This window comes from Mirounga leonina, unplaced genomic scaffold (assembly GCF_011800145.1).
Source record: "Mirounga leonina isolate KUSES-001 unplaced genomic scaffold, KU_Mleo_1.0 Mir_126, whole genome shotgun sequence".
NCBI classification, from domain to species: domain Eukaryota; kingdom Metazoa; phylum Chordata; class Mammalia; order Carnivora; family Phocidae; genus Mirounga; species Mirounga leonina.
Window position 1 is genome coordinate 12,132,516 of NW_023270314.1, and position 17,388 is coordinate 12,149,903.

The 17,388-nt window shown below is 39.1% G+C and overlaps 1 protein-coding gene across 2 annotated transcripts in view; it reads right to left on the reverse strand.

Annotated features, from left to right (window-relative positions):
• NUP107 (nucleoporin 107) overlaps positions 1-13,785 on the reverse strand; it is a 49,434-nt gene extending 35,649 nt beyond the window's left edge. The window contains exons 1-6 of one of the 2 annotated variants that reach the window (XM_035002190.1): positions 13,618-13,785; positions 11,270-11,361; positions 10,693-10,779; positions 9,786-9,901; positions 6,869-7,013; positions 2,288-2,391 (exon numbers count right to left, since the gene is read on the reverse strand). In XM_035002190.1, the coding sequence (XP_034858081.1) occupies positions 2,288-2,391; positions 6,869-7,013; positions 9,786-9,901; positions 10,693-10,779; positions 11,270-11,361; positions 13,618-13,625 (552 nt within the window). In that variant the 5' untranslated portion in view covers positions 13,626-13,785. Of the gene's footprint in view, positions 1-2,287; positions 2,392-6,868; positions 7,014-9,785; positions 9,902-10,692; positions 10,782-11,269; positions 11,362-13,617 lie in introns of both variants that reach the window. The other variant, XM_035002191.1, reaches the window with a different exon arrangement.
• Between the last annotated feature and the right edge of the window lie 3,603 nt (positions 13,786-17,388).

Consider the following 17,388-nt stretch of genomic DNA (forward strand, 5'->3'; position numbering starts at 1 on the left):
GGAACAATTCAGAGACTGATTATTGAAACAATATTAAATGCTCAAAAAATATTGGCTATTATTATTTTAATCATTCTTAAATGCAATAGTTATTTGAAGTCCTTTTTTTTTCTTTTTAGTTTATTTATTTATTTTTTTAGTAAACTCTACACCCAGTGTGGGGCTAGAACTCATGATCCCAAAGTCAAGAGTTGCATGCTTTTCCGGGGCGCCTGGGTGGCTCAGTCGGTTAAGCGGCTGCCTTCAGCTCAGGTCATGATCCCAGGATCCTGGGATCGAGCCCCGCATCGGGCTCCCTGCTCGGCGGGAAGCCTGCTTCTCCCTCTCCCACTCCCCCTACTTGTGTTCCCTCTCTCCTGTCTCTCTCTCTGTCAGATAAATAAATAAAATCTTAAAAAAAAAGAGTTGCATGCTTTTCCAACTGAGCCAGCCAGGTACCCCTTTTCCTTTTTTTTTTTTTAAATAGACTTAATTTTTTTGTAGGCGCCTCAGTGGCTCAGTTAGTTAAGGAGCCAACTCTTGGTTTCAGCTCAGGTCACGATCTCAGGGTCGTGAGACTGAGCCCCGTGTCAGGCTCCATGCTCAACATGCGGAGTCTGCTTGAAATTATTTCCCTTTCCCTCTCCTCTTCCCTCTGCTCTTCCTCCAGCTCATGTGAGCACTCTCTCTCTAAAATAAATAAAATAAACAAATAAAAAGACAATTTTTTCAAGCAGTTTTAGGTTCACAGCAAAATTGAGTAGAAAGTACAGAGTTCCCATTACTTTCTGGCTTCACATACAACTCCAGCACTTACTATGAATATGAATATCCAGCACCAGAACAGAACATTTGCTACAGCAATCAATGACTAACACTGACCTGTCCTTATCTCCCAAAGTCCATAGCTTATATAAGGGTTATTTATTTGTCACAGAGAGAGAGAGGGAACACAAGCAGGGGGGGAGGCAGGCACAGGGAGAAGCAGGCTCCCCGCTGAGCAAAGAGCCCGATGTGGGACTCGATCCCAGGACCCTGGGACCATGACCTGAGCCAAAGGCAGACGCTTAACCAACTGAGCTACTGAGGCGTCCAACTGGTGTTGTATATTCTACGGGTTGACAAATGTATGACAGGTATCCACATTATAATCTCATACAGAGCAGTTTCACTCCTCCAAAGACCCATCCACTTTTCATGCTCATTTTCCCCATCCCCAGGCGACCACAGGTCTTTTTACTCTCTCCAAGTTTTGCCTTTTCCAGAATGTCATATAGTTGAATTCATACAGTATGTAGCTTTTTCAAAGTGGTTTCTTTAGCTTAGTAATATACATTTAGGGTTTATCCTTGTCTCTTCATGGCTTGATGGCTCATTTCGTTTTAGCGTCAAACAATATTCCATTTTCTAGCTGTACCATGGTTGATTTATCCATTCACTTACTAACGGACATCTTGGTTGCTTCTAAGTTTAGGCAATTATGAAGAAAGCTGCTATAAACACCTATAAGCAGATTTTTGTGTGGGCATATGTTTTTAACTTATTTTGGTAAATACCAGAGTATGAATGTTTGTTGAATCATATGATAAGAGTATGTTCAGTTTTGTAAGAAACCGAGAAACTGTCTTCTAAAGCGGCTGTATCATTTTGCATTCCCACCAACAATGAATTAGAGTTACTGCTGTTCTACATCCTTGCCAGCATTTGGTGTTGTTAGTGTTTGGGATTTTTGCTATTCTAATAGGTGTACAGTGACATCTCATTGTTTTGATTTGCAATTCCATAATGACAAATTATGTTGAACATTTTTTCATATGCTTATTTGCCATCTGTGTATCTTCTCTGGTGTGGTTTCTACTAACATATTTTGTATTGTTATTTTTTTTTAAGTAGGCTCCATGCCCAGCATGTAGCCCAACGTGGGCTTGAACTCACAACCCTGAGATTAAGACTGGCACTGAGACCAAGAGTCGGATGCTTAACCAACTTAGCCACCCAGGAGCCCCATGTCCATTTTTTTAATTGGACTGTTCATTTCCTAATTATTGGATTTTAAGAGTTCTTTGTATATTTTGGATTTTCCTTTTTTTAAAGCAGCAGAATCCTTCTGTTCCCAAAGAAATCTTATCTGGACCTTCAATATGCAAAAAGCAGAGCTGCTCTGGCTAACCTCCCAACCATGGCACCCCTGCCACTACTCCTAAGATATCCCCCTTAAATACAGTATGGAAATTCATAGGTTGAGGCTGTTCAAAACACTAAGAGTACTGAAGTTTGACCAAGTTAACTTGGTGTGAAGTTAACTTACCTGACAACTACAAATGTTTTCATACTCTTCTACAAGGTCAAAAACTGTAGATGAAGAGTGCTTTAAGAAAGACTGCAGGAAATCAGAAAACATACTCATGGATGCTAGAACACATCAAAAAGAAAAGGAACAAAAGTTAAGTGACATACTCCTGGGTAATTCTGTTTCTTTGAAAACTTAAAAATACAGCTACACATCCTTTTTTTTTTTCTTACTCCTGTATTTTCTTAAAAATTGTAACTGTGGTAAGATAAATATAACAAATTTTTACCATCTGAACCATTTTTAAGTGTACAGTTCAGTGGCATTAAGTACATTCACACTGTTGTGCAACCATCACCACCATCTACCCACAGAACTCTTCATCTTGCAAAACTACCAATTCAGGATAGCCCAAGCAATCCTAAGAAGAACAAAGCTGGAGGCATCATACTTCTTGATCTCAAACTATACTACAAAGCTTTAGTAATCAAAACAGTATGATAGTGGCAAAGAAACAGAGACACAGACCAATGGAAAAGAGTCCAGAAATAAACTCCCACATGTACAGTCAACTAATATTTGACAGCGGAAGTAAGAATACTCAGTGGGGAAAGGATAGCCTTTTCAATAAATGGTGCTGGGAAAACTGGGTGACCACATACAGAAAAATGAAATTGGACCCTTATCTTATACCACTCATAAAAATTAACTTGAAATGGATTAAAGACTTAAACATAAGACCTAAAACCATAAAACTCCTAGAAAAAAATACAGGCAAAGAGCTCCTTGACATTCGTCTTGGCAACAATTTTTTGGATATGACACCAAAAGTACAAGAAACAAAAGCAAAAGTCAACAAGTGAGACTACATCAATCTAAAAAGCTCTGTACAGCAAAAGAAACAATTAACAAAATGAAAAAGCAAACACACAATCTATGGAATGAGTGAAAACATTTGCAAACCATATCTGCTAAGAGGTTAATTCGAAAATACATAAAGAACTCATACAATTCAATAACAACAACAACAAAAAACCCCAGTCTAACTAAAAAATGGGTAGAGGAACTGAATATATTTCTCCAAAGACCTACAAATGGCCAATAGATATATGAAAAGATGCTCCATGTTACTAATCATCAGAAAAATATAAATCAAAACCACAATGAACTTATTACCTCACACCGGTCAGGATGGCTATGATTAATAAGACAAATAATAACTGCTGCAATGTAGAGAAATGGGAACTTTTATGCATATTTTATGCATGTAAACTGCTTCAGTACTACAGAAGAGTATGGAGGTTCCTCAAAACATTTTATTTTATTTTATTTTAAAGATTTTTATTTATTTATTTGAGAGAGAGAGAATGAGAGAGAGCAAGCACATGGGGGGGGAGGGTCAGAGGGAGAAGCAGACTCCCCGCCGAGCAGGGAGCCCGATGCGGGACTCGATCCAGGGACTCCAGGATCATGACCTGAGCCGAAGGCAGTCGCTTAACCAACTGAGCCACCCAGGCGCCCCGTCCTCAAAACATTTTAAAAAGAACTACCATATGAAACCATAATCTCACTTCTGCATATATATCCAAAGGAAATGAAAACAGGATATTGAAAAGGTATCTGCACTCCCAGGTTCACTGCAGTATTATTCATAATAGCCAAGATATGGAAACAACCCAAGTGTCCATCACAAGATGAATGGATAAAGAAGTGGTATATACATACAATGGAATATTATTCAGCCATGAGAAAGAAGAAAATCCTGCCCCTTGCGAGAACATGGGTGGACTTTGAGAACGTTATGCTAAGTGAAATAAATCTGACAGAGAAAGACAAATACTATATGATAACACTTACATATGGAATCTTAAAAATCCAAACTCACAGAAACAAAGCGGAACAGTGGTTACTAGGGCTAGGGGGTGAGAAAATTGGAGATGTTGGTCAAAGGGTACAAACTTGCAGTTAGGAGATGAGTAAGTTCTGGAAATCTAATGCATAGCGTTGATTATAGTCAACAAATCTGTATTATATACAGTTCAAAGGTGCTGAGAGACTAGATCTTAAATGTTCTCACCCCAAAAAAGAAATGGTAATTCTGTGATGTGAAGGTATGATGGAGGTGTTAGCGAACACTAATAATCACAGTGCAATATATAAATACATCAATTCAATGTTGTACACCTTAAACTTACACAACGTTACATGTCAATTATATCTCAGTTGGAAAAAAACCCTAAAACTCTGTACCTATTAAATAACTCCATTCCCCTCTTTTCTCTAGTCCCTGACAACCATCATTCTACTTTCTAGGAGCTGATTACTTTTGGTACCTCATATAAATGGAATCATACAGTATTCTTTCGTCACTGGTTTATTTCATTTAGCAAAACATCCTCAAGTTTCATCCATGTTGTAGTATGTGTCTGAATTTCCTTACTTTTTTAATTTTTTTTTTTTTAAAGATTTTATTTATTTATTTGAGAGAGAGAGAATGAGAGACAGAGAGCATGAGAGGGAGGAGGGTCAGAGGGAGAAGCAGACTCCCTGCCGAGCAGGGAGCCCAATGCGGGACTCGATCCCGGGACTCCAGGATCATGACCTGAGCTGAAGGCAGTCGCCCAACCAACTGAGCCACCCAGGCGCCCTGAATTTCCTTACTTTTTAAGGTAGAATAATATTCCACAGTATGTAGATAACACATTTATTTATCCATTCATCCATCAACAGACATTTGGGTTGCTTCTACCTTTTGGCTATTATGAACAATGGGGCTACAAACAAGGGTATACAAATCTCTGTGATCCTGATTTCAGTTTTTTGGGGCATATATCCAAAAGTAGAACTGCTGATCATATGGTAATTCTAGTTTTAATTTTTTTTTTTTTTTAAGATTTTATTTATTTGATAGAGAGAGACACAGCTAAAGAGGGAACACAGGCAGGGGGAGTGGGAGAGGGAGAAGCAGGTCTCCTGCCGAGCAGGGAGCCCGATGCAGGGCTTGATCCCAGGACCCTGGAATCATGACCTGAGCTGAAGGCAGACGCTCAACGACTGAGCCACCCAGGTGCCCTCTAGTTTTAATTTTTTGAGGAATCGCCATCTGCTTTCCATAGCACTGCACAATTTTACATTCCCACAAATAATGTACAAAGGCTCCAATTTCTCCACATCCTTGCCAACACTTGTTATTTCCTGTTTTTTGTTTTATTTTGTTTTGATTTGGTAGTATCCATCCTAATGGCTGTGAGGTGGTCTCATTTCAGTTTTGATCTGCATTTCCCTAACGATTAGTAATGTTGAACATCTTAACATATGCTTACTGGCCATTTTTATATCTTCTTTGGAGAAATGTCTATTTAAGTCCTTTGCCCATTTTTAAATTGCATTGTTTTTTGTTTTGTTGAGCTGCAGTTCTTTCTACATTCTAGATATTAACCTCCTATTGGATATAAGATGTGCAAATATATTCTCCCATTCTGTGGACTGCCTTTTCACTCTACTGATTGTATCTTTTGATGCATAGAAATGTTAGACTTTTATGTAGTCCAATATATCTATTTTTTCTCTTGTTACCTACAAGTCTTTTAAGAGCCCAAAGGTGTGTTAGGTATTAATCTGATCTGTCAACAATTACTATAAAAATGTGAGCCATATTTTAAAATATCTGAATTGCATTTCAAACACATAACAAGGTAGCTGAGAAAGTTATAACAGATACCAAGACGACATGTTCTACTCAGGGAAAATACATACACTCTACTAAAGTACTGTATCATATTTAAGGTCTCATCCATTATTCATACTAAAAAACAAACATTTTTTATATTTTATAGATTCAGTATAAAGGATTTCTGAATCACTCAAAATTTAAGTACTTATTACTGGCATATACTATAAGGAAGCAGTGGTTACCACCCTGTTAAGAGAAGGGCTGTAAAATCAAACTTAGTTTCAAATCCTGGTGCCAGTCACTTCCTAGCCAGGTGAGCTTAAGCAGGTCAACCACCATGAGCAGCAATTTCCTTTCCCCCCAGATGGGAATAGTTATTGTAACTCTTTAATGGACCATTAGAAAAGATAATGTTCATGCAGAGGTAAGCACATTGACTCTCACCATTATATGTTAGCTTATGATGATGATAAAGTGAAGAACCTGTGTAATAATGAGTACACACAGACACATGGAAAGCAAACATTTTTTTCCAAAAGGGAATAGTATAACCAATCTAAAACTAGAAAGGTCACGATACTATTTGAAAAAAGCAAATAAACAGCATTAGCATCCATGTCAAAATATGTCAATATTAGATAAAAACTAAACCTCAAGAAAAAGAGATGTTCTTTCAACAGAACAAATGTGAAAAGAATAAAGATATGAGACTTGTCTACTAACCTGACAAGGTATTTACACTGAAGCAAGACGCTCCATCTGAGAACTAAGGTGAGGTTCTCAACCTTCCAGAGCTACTACATCAAATGGCTCAGGCATTACCATAACTAATCAGCTTAAACAAAAATACTTTATTCACAAGAGACAGTTTCCTTCATCTTAGTAAAGGTACAGGCTACTTCATTAAAAAGCTCAAAGCCATTTACCAGCTTCACCAGGATCATCCTCACGTAACATGACAGCACTGAGAGTAACATCCTCTGTTACACTGTGGGATTCTGTGTTTGTGAGGGTTCCTGATCGCTGTGATGTGAATGCAGTGGCCCAATTACTGTCATCCAGATTAGTTACCTTAAAAAAAAAAAAAAGGAAGATACAGAAAAGTAATGAGCTACTGCCATTAAGGGAATAAAGACTTTAACATTGTTAAATTTTTTTAAACCTATATATGTGTTTTTCACATTTAAGAGATAGCCACAGGCTATTTTGTTAAGGAAATCACAGCTCTCATGACTATTTTCTTCTTTGTACTACGCCATATGTATTTTAAAAGCAATAAACACTGCATTTTGTACTATTTAAGCTGATATTAGCAGGTAAAATATGGTGGTCCTACTGCTCTAAGTTCACATCAGTTTTTCACTATTGGGAAATTATACAGGACAAATGACAAATTTATGTTTTTTCAACATATAAATTATAATAAAAGGGATGATGGAGGAACTTACAGATTAAAAGAAGAGACATACCAAGCAAATGCAATGTGTTTATCTTATTTGAAGCCTGATTAAACAAACCAACTTAAAAAAAAATTGATATAACCGAGGAAATGTGAACATTTAATGAAATATATACAATAATGAAAAAATATATATACAAAATGGATATTTGAAATGATAAAGGAATTACTGTGTGTGTGTATACAGTGTTAGATATGTTGTTGTTTTTTTTAAAGATTTTATTTATTTATTTGAGAGAGAGAGAATGAGAGAGAGCACATGAGAGGGGTTAGGGTCAGAGGGAGAAGCAGACTCCCCGCCGAGCAGGGAGCCCGATGTGGGACTTGATCCAGGGACTCCAGGATCATGACCTGAGCCGAAGGCAGTCGCCTAACCAACTGAGCCACCCAGGCGCCCCAGTGTTAGATATGTTAATAGCACTATGTTAAAGAAATGTATCCTTATGTCTCAGAGATACATATGAAAAAAGCATTTATGAGTAAAGTGGTGTGAAACCTGGGAGTTGTAAAGTAATATAGGGAAAGGCTTGTGGGTGTAGATGAGACAAGATCAGCCATATATTGATAACTGGGCAATGAGAACATGGGGCTTACTCTACTATTTTTGGACATGTCTAAAATGTTTAAAAACATGTCCCTGTTTTTAAAATTCACCTGTATTTAAAATCCATCTTTTAAAAATTGTAACCTTTATTAAAAAAAATTGCCTTTATTTAAAATCTAGGCACAAGCAACAATAAAAATGTATATTTAAACCCAAACATTTTATAATAATCAATACACATTTACTCTGTCCTGGGCTTTAAAACAGTAAGAATTTTACTATTAATCTTGCAGTTCTAAAACAGTAAATAATAAGTTATCTTCTTTTGCTTAAACCCAGATGTAGTCAATTCACTCATGTTTTAAGCAGAATATGGTAAACACTGCCAAAATAAACCAGATTCATATACAGAGCAAAACTGTTCAATGGCTAGATCATTGTTAGACATTAACACTAAAATCTGTAAGACAACAATAAACATGTTAAAGATCAATTTAACCTTTTAAGACAAGGAGAGATTTAACATGCAAAATCATTCTTTTTTTTTTAATTTAATTTTATTATGTTATGTTAGTCACCATACATTACATCATTAGTTTTTGATGTAGTGTTCCATGATTCATTGTTTGCGTATAACCCACCCAGTGCTCCATTCAATACGTGCCCTCTTTAATACCCATCACCAGGCTAACCCATCCTCCCACCCCCCCCCCCAGAACCCTCAGTTTGTTTCTCAGAGTCGATAGTCTCTCATGGTTCGTCTCCCCCTCCAATTTCCCCCCTTTCATTTTTCCCTTCCTACGATCTTCTTTTTTCTTAACATATAATGTATTATTTGTTTCAGAGGTACAGGTCTGTGATTCATCAGTCTTACACAATTCCCCCAGCGCTCACCATAGCACATACCCTCCCCAATGTCCATCACCCAGCCACCCCATCCCTCCCACCCCACTCCCATCCACCACTCCAGCATCTCTGTTTGTTTCCTGAGATTAAGAGTCTCTTATGGTTTGTCTCCCTCTCTGGTTTCATCTTGTTTCATTTTTTCCTCCCTTCCCCTATGGTCCTCTGTCTTGTTTCTCAAATTCCTCCTATCAGTGAGATCGTATGATACTTGTCTTTCTCCACTTGACTTATTTCCAAGCAAAACCATTCTTCAGAAAACACCTAGACAATTTCAAGAGTGTGTAAAAATTCCTGTGCCTTTTTAATAAGCACAGAGGCAAATATAGAAGGACCGTTTTTATATTTTTAGCACTAAATTAGCCATCGTACTCTACTACTCCAACAGAACTCTTCTGTTTCCGTCTCAGATACAATCCTTCCTTTTTCTAGAGGATATTTTAAACACCTAGATCAAGTCAATCTGTATCAGTTTATATGACATTTCTTCTATTTTCAATACTATACCACGATGATTCCTGAAGAGTGTCTCATCTACTTTTCCCAACATTTTCTCTTTTCTTTCCTTTAATGCATCGTCTCTCTTCCTTATGCTATTCTTCATCCATTACTCTTGGCTTCCTACTGTTTTATGCTTCAAAACAGGGCTCAGCTTTTATAGCTATTAGCAACCCACCAATTATTTCTTTGGATCAGCAGACTATCAGATTAACACATTCTATCTGGATCTAAATGTTTTCGGTGTTGCAGCTTCCATCTATGACATGAGATGCTTCAGGTTTGTTTTCTGAAAGCCTAACCAAAAAATTATTTCAATCTCCATCACCTAGTTACTCTTTTGATGACTATGACTTCAAATCTCACTAAAGGCTTTTCAGCTCAATATCATACTTTTATATGAAGGTGGAAATATTTTCAGCCCTGCTTTCCTACATACCATAGACAGGTTTCCCAAGAACCCTGAAGACTGTGTAAGCCGGGGAGACCTCCCTCCCGTTCCAAGAATGCAGGAAACATCTGGATGCCTTAGTAAGCTTCGGCTGGGTGGAGTAACTACAAATAAGAGGTTAGTAAAAAGAATCTAAAGCGCATGAACATGATCATGAAAACAAAACAATCAAACAGTAAATAACTTTGTTGGTTTTTTTTTTTAATTTTGAAAATTTATTTAAGTAATCTCTACACCCAACATGGGCTCAAACTCACAACCCCAAGATCAAGAGTCACATGCTCTACTGACTGAGCCAGCCAGATGTCCCAATAACTTTGTTTTTAATTATGTAGATTCTAACCAACTAAATACTTTAAATATTAACATTTCCACGATATGAAGATTTAACTTATTTTTCTAAATTTCGGCTTTTGGTACTACTGAGCCCATCAGGAAAAATTTTTACTGCAAATAGAGATGCTTTTGTTAAAACATAACTGAGTGGTAAAAAAAAAAAAAAAAAGGACGTGAATAAGTCCATGGATTCTTCATATTCTAATTTTATAAAGCATACTGAAGAGGCCATTTGGTGTACAGGGCATAGCCTCTGAAGTATACAAATCATTGCTTGAACTTTGATTCCATTACTTACATATTTGCTCAGCCATGCTATCCTTACTGAATAGTTTCTCCAAGTCTCACTTTGTTTTGGCAAAAGAGAGATAATACTTACGTTACAGTCATTGTGTATTTATGTAAAGTACGGTACCTTGTACATAGTAACTGCAATCATTATTATTTGTTCTTAATTATTGATATCATAACCAAAGATTATATTTATTATGTGTATTTTAAGTTTTAACCTACAGCTACTATTATTATTATTAAATGCTTTAAAAGCAAAAAATCTTACAAGGTGGTCGAAATGAACTGGGAGTCCGAGGGATAACCTGATTTCTTGGTGTAGTAGTAGCAAAAATTTCATCTTGGGATGGCCGAACTATAGGAAGCATTAAGAAAAGTTTTCCACATAGAAAAGACACCATTAAAGTTCAAATTAACCATATTTACACTATATAAATATGTGAATACATTTTTTTAAGAACAAGGTTTTTATGGCTACCATTTATTCTATGCAAAGAGTAAATAACTCCCTCTACTACTTAATTTCTCAAATATCAGTCTTAGTACTACACACGGTCCTTACATTTCAAATTTTAAAAAAAGATATCTAATCTTAGCAGAAGCTAATGACAATATGATAACAGTAAAACAGAACATCCTTATTTTCGGGGTAACACAAATCTTAATCTCATTGAATTTCAGCATTTAATTTACCAAATAACATATCTGGGGACTTAAAAAACTAATTTCCACAGTACTTTGTTATAATAGCGAGTGTTTAGTATCTCTCATAAAAAGAAAATTCTATAATCCTGATTCCAAGCATATTGCAATTTGTATAACAATACTTAAAATGCAAAGGATACTTAAAACTCTTTTTTGAGCACTCTGTTTCCGTGCAGTCCGAGTCACCTCTGCCTCCCGGATCACAGGGGATGACATCTCTCCATAGCCACTCCTAAAATAGTATCATTAAGTTCATGTGAATGAAATGAGAATGCAGCATCTGCAAAGAACTTTATCATGATTGGAGCAAAGGACCCTGGGTCAGTCAAGGTATAGATCATCCCAGTAGCCAAGTCCTTGAGCTTTTGGTTGACAGTGCTCTTTGTTTCCAAATCTTGCTTATCCTTCAAAGTCCCTCTCAAATTTTTCCTGCACAGGCATCTTTGAGTTTCTAGTACTCAATACGTTATTTTTGCCTATGGAATGATTTCAACACTTGAAATCTATATTATAACACTATTTTACATAATTGCTTCAGGAAGGCAGATCTTTCTTCTGTTAATTTGAGGAGTTCCCTAAAATTGCAGGAACTCTCTCTTAAAAGGATCTTCTGTAGTTTCCAAATGTTTCAAACCGGGGGTACTGTGAAAAATTCTGTTGTTTGGACTGACAAAATGTAAGACTAAGTAAAAGAATTCTAGTAAATTGGAGAGAAATGATCCTTCAAGTTATTTCTCCCCAGAGTACACAAATACGTCTCTGGTCTCAGTACTACTTGCAGTCACAGAGCCTCTGATCTCCCACCATTCTCAGTCCAAGGTCTAAAATATAAATTGTGTGAGGGGCGCCTGGGTGGCTCAGTCGTTAAGCGTCTGCCTTCGGCTCGGGTCATGATCCCGGGGTCCTGGGATCGAGCCCCGCATTGGGCTCCCTGCTCCGCGGGAAGCCTGCTTCTCCCTCTCCCACTCCCCCTGCTTGTGTTTCCTCTCTCACCGTGTCTCTGTCAAATAAATAAAATCTTTAAAATAAATAAATAAATAAAAGAACATACCTTTAAAAAATAAATAAATAAATAAATAAAATATAAATTGTGTGAATTAAAAGACCTGTATTTTGAGACAAGAATCTAATATGCTTTTCCTCCACTTAAAACCTTCAGGTAGCTCTGAAGCCTACGGAATCTCTCTGGCTTACAGAATCAAGTCCAAATTTCCTTTGTTTTTTACCACCTAACCCCAGCTTACCAGTTCAGCCTCACATTCAGCAACCAACATCCCCATACAAACACACATTGCATGTGACCATTCGGCTACACAACGCATTCCTTTTCATATTCTTGCACCCTATACATGTTGTTTCTTCTACAGAGGCCTACATTTGCCCCCTTGTTCACCCACCTGGTGAACACTTAACTCACCAGAAAGAGCCGCCTGGAATCTGGAGACACATTGATCCAGGTTGGCAACTTGGTTCTTCTACTTACTAGCTTCCTAACTGTGACCAATTTCTTAAGCTCTTTTAGCCCCAGTATTATCTATGAAAAGAGGATCATAGTACCTATCCTCAAACGACTGTAGGAAAATTAAATTAGCTAGTAATATATTTATTTATTTTTTTAAAGATTTTATTTATTTATTTGAGAGCGAGAGAATGAGAGACAGAGAGCATGAGAAGGAGGAAGGTCAGAGGGAGAAGCAGACTCCCTGCCGAGCAGGGAGCCCGACGCGGGACTCGATCCCGGGACTCCAGGATCATGACCTGAGCCGAAGGCAGTCGCTTAACCAACTGAGCCACCCAGGCGCCCCAGTAATATATTTAAAGCGTTTAAGGCACTCAGTGTTGGCTACTATTATTCAGACTAACTAGAAAGTTACCTCCTTTGAGAAGTCTTCCTGCTACCTCCCGTGGCAGGTGGACTTAACCGCATCCTCATTTTCTCTTCTCACAGAATAGTCAAAACACATCACTTTGCACTGCTCGGATATCTCCTCCACTATACAACCAACTCCTCGTAGCCAAGAACATAGAGTAACTCACCTATGTCGCAGGTAGCTAGCATAGTGCCAGGGTGACTGAAAGAACTCAATTCAGTAACTCTCTGATGCTGGAACTTGTAATAAGAAAGTCTGGGTTGAAAACCCAGTTCCGTCACTGACTGGCTTTGTGATCTCGGGCAGGTCACTCAGCATCTCGAATGCCGGGCCACCTCCTATCCGCCCACCCCAGGACCGACAAATGTCGCGCGAAAACACAAAACAGATGGCAGAGTTGCCGCGAGAACGCAGGGCATTATCACCGTCTATACCCAGCCCGACCCAAGCGGCCTTTCTTCCATTACCTACAGAGGCCCCCACCCCGGGAAAGCAGTCTTAGGCTTAGCACCCGGGCCCTCCCCGGCTTCCTCTGAGAGTTGGGTTTCACCTATTTCGTTCCGCCAACAAGCAGGAGGGGCAAGTCTCCGAGCTTGGTCAGTACCACCAGAACTGACCTGTCCATGACCACGGCCTTCTCTCCAGCGAAAACCTCGCAAACTCGGCTCCAGTTTAATCACCCCGTTTCAGCCTTCCCGCTCTCCGGAAGCAAACCCCTCGACCCGGAAGCATGTCCAAGAAGAGCCGCCCTACAGGGAAGGGGGAGGGAGGGAGAAGAAACAGCTTTCCCATTTAGCGCACGCGCGACGACTTCCGCCTACTGCCGCAGGTCCGGCCTGCGCAGGCGCGAAGGCTGTGCTAGAGCGTGATGGCGCCAGGCGGGGCCGGCCCGGCCGAGGCGGCAGTGCTGGGCCGGGCAGGGGGCGGCGCCTGAGGGGATCTAGCGCGGAGGCGCGGCGGCCACTTTGCTTGACGGGTATTTGTGGGCGTGGTCCAAGCGCCAGGTGATCCTAAAGGGAAAGTTGAGGTATGTTGACAGTCTAGAGAAACCTGCAGTCATTTCCTGGTATTCTTAGTAAGAAGGAATCTCGGACTTGGAATTCAGACGTGCAGACTCTGCCCTCCACCTCAGGGGTCCCTGTCAGTCTCACTTACTCACCTTGTTTGAATTGTAGTGTAACCCCCCTAAGATTCTTGAAATTTTTTTCCATAACGGCTGTTCGTTTTTTACTTGATATTTTCCCCTATTAAGGAGAAAAAGAGCACCTGTCTTAAAAAGCATAAAGAGTGATATGTAAGTGATGAATCACTAAATTCTACTCCTGAAACTAATATTACAGCATATGTATTGTAATAACTAACTTAAATTTAAATAAAAACTTGAAATAAACATACAAAAAAGGATAAAGGGTGATGGTATTGCCCTCTATTTCAAAGTGCTCCTATAGCCAAAAAGTAGTATATTCTGGCCCTGAAGGAATCAGTCCAAGTTTTTCCTTACCTTTTTATATTCTGCTGCAATCCTAGGTAATGTACCAGAACGCCTCTTGACACACTAAGACCACATGACATTTTTGGGGGGAAAAGTGATTTGGGGCTCTATCTAGGCTCGAACCCTCCTCCTGCACATATTCCCCCCTCATCTGTAGCATGGAGGTAACACTTCTATCAGAGAGTTATTGCAAAGATAAACAATGAGATGCCAAATGTCCACTTCACGTAGTAGTCCTCAAAAGTCTCCTCTTTTGGAAACAAACCATAAGAGACTCTTAACAATAGAGAACAAACTGAGGGGTGATGGAGGGAGGTGGGTGGAGGATGGGCTAGATGGGTGATGGGTATTAAAGAGGGCACTTGTTGTGATGAGCACTGGGTGTTGTATATAAGTGATGAATCATTGAACTCTACTCCAGAAACCAATATTGCACTGTATGTTCACTAACTAAAATTTAAATTTAAAAAAATATCCTCTTTCAATAACCTACTTGCTGAGTCCCGCCCTTGTGCTCTCTCATTCTTCTTGTCTCCAAATACTCCTGTACAAAAGTGCACTTTTTCTTTTATAGAAAGTGAAATCTGGTCCTAATGATTTTGTGGTGCTGGAGCAAATTTATTCACCATGTGAGCCAGTGGTTCAGGTTCTTGCCATGTGTCCCCTGGCAACTGAATTCCAATGTGTTTTATTCATATAATGTATTTGAAGTGATTGACCATAATGCACATAATAAGGAGGAAGAGCAGTTTGGGTCAAAGGATTAGCCCAATGTTCAGTTCATGGGCAAAGAGAAAACTCTTGTTGAAGTGCAGGGGGGTTCACTTTGACACATTTAAATAGTAGGCATGAACATCATACTACCCCCAAAATATTTGAAAATGTATTCATTTGATTACCTACTTTAAAACTATTTGGAACAAACTCCTTGTGTGGTGCATATTGTATATATTCCAGCTTTATTTTTAGAGATCCTGATTTCAATGATAGAAATTCATTATCATTAACTTAAGCAAAAGGGAATTTACTAGAAGCCTATCAGGAACTCACAGAATTGTTAAGAAGCTGGAGAAAAGGCTTGGGAACAGGGGCACAGGAGCTAAAGACTAGGAAACAGCTATCCCAAGAGCACTCAGACCCGAACTGTCTGATCTAGAGCACTCTTTCCTCTCCCTTACCCCTAACAGTTGAGGAAGAAAATCATTCCTTGTTTATCCCCTCCCTAACTTTTTATTTTGAAAACTTTCAAACCTACATTAAAGCTGAAAAACAGTACAATAGGTGTCAATATGATGTAGGAAAGATGTTAGGGTTTGAAGCCGACGTCCAAGAAAGAATTCTTGAGACGACTTTGGTGCAAAAAGGTGGTTTTATTAAAGCACGAGGACAGAACCCATGGGCAGAAAAAGCTGCACAGGGGTTGTGAGGAGTGACTGATTCTATAGTTTGAAGTTGGGAGGGAGTTAGGGATAGCACAAGCCTCCAAGGTGTTTTGGAAGCAAGGTTTCTAGGACCCTGAGGAGGCTAGCTATTGTTAGGAAAGGTCACTTATTATTCTTTAGTAAACCCTCAGGCCCTTTAGATGTATATCAGTGGACCATGTGCTTAGAGGATGATTCCTAACATGTATCTTGGTGGGGGTTGGGGTGAAGATAAAGGAAGTTTCCAAAGGAATTTTTATATGTTAAAGAAGACTTACAGGGGGCGCCTGGGTGGCTCAGTTGGTTAAGCGACTGCCTTCGGCTCAGGTCATGATCCTGGAGTCCCTGGATCGAGTCCCGCATCAGGCTCCCTGCTCGGCAGGGAGTCTGCTTCTCCCTCTGACCCTCCCCCCTCTCATGCTCTCTCTCTCTCTCTCTCTCTCTCAAATAAATAAATAAAATCTTTAAAAAAAAGAAGAAGAAGACTTACAGGATCCTGGGGGGTCAGGCTAAGATTGCTTTTTGCCCTTAGCAAAATATTAACATTGAGGCAGCTGAGTCCCTAGAGGAATGTCACTCTGCCTGTTTCAAGGACTTGTCCATGGGCTGTAGACAGTAAGGAATTTAATAATTTTTTTTCTGTCTTTGTTTCCCACATCAAATATATTCTTTTTTTAAAAAAAATTTTATTTATTTGAGAAAGAGAAAGAAGAGAGCATGCAAGTGGGTGGAGGGGCAGAGGGAGAGGAAGAGGCAGGGAATCTCATGCAGACTCTGCACTGAGCACGGAGCCTCACTCAGGGCTTGATCTCAACGACCCCACGATCATGACCTGAGCAAAAACCAAGAGTCTGATGCTTAACTGACTGAGCCACCCAGGCACCCCAAGGTGTTAATATATTCTTTACCTATAATCACCAATTACTAACATTTCCCCACAATTGCCTGTTCTTGTTTTTTGTCTGAACCATTTGAAAGTTAGTTGTAGACATCTTGACACTTCACTCCTAAGTACTTAAGAAGGCATCTCCTAAATCAAGAACAAGACATTCTTCTACCCAATACAATAAACACTCAGAACATTTAGCATCGACAGACTACCGTAATTAACATATTCAATTTCCCCAATTGTCTCAATAATGCCTTTTATAACAGCCCTCCTCCAATACAGGATCCAATAGAGGATTATGCATTTAGTTGTCCTGTCTCTTTGTTCTACTTTCATTTAGAATAGTCCTCCAGACTTTAAGACCAATTTTTGCAGAATGTTCCTCAATTTGGATTTGTCCCCATTGTTTTCTCATGATAAGCATTTAAAAAAAACTCTGCTCAGCAGGACACTGCTTCTCCCTCTCCCTGCCACTCGCCCTGCTTGTACTCTCAATCTCTGTCAAATAAATAAAATCTTTAAAAAAAAACATTTGAGGGACGCCTGGGTGTCTCAGTCGGTTAAGCATCTGCCTTCTGCTCAGGTC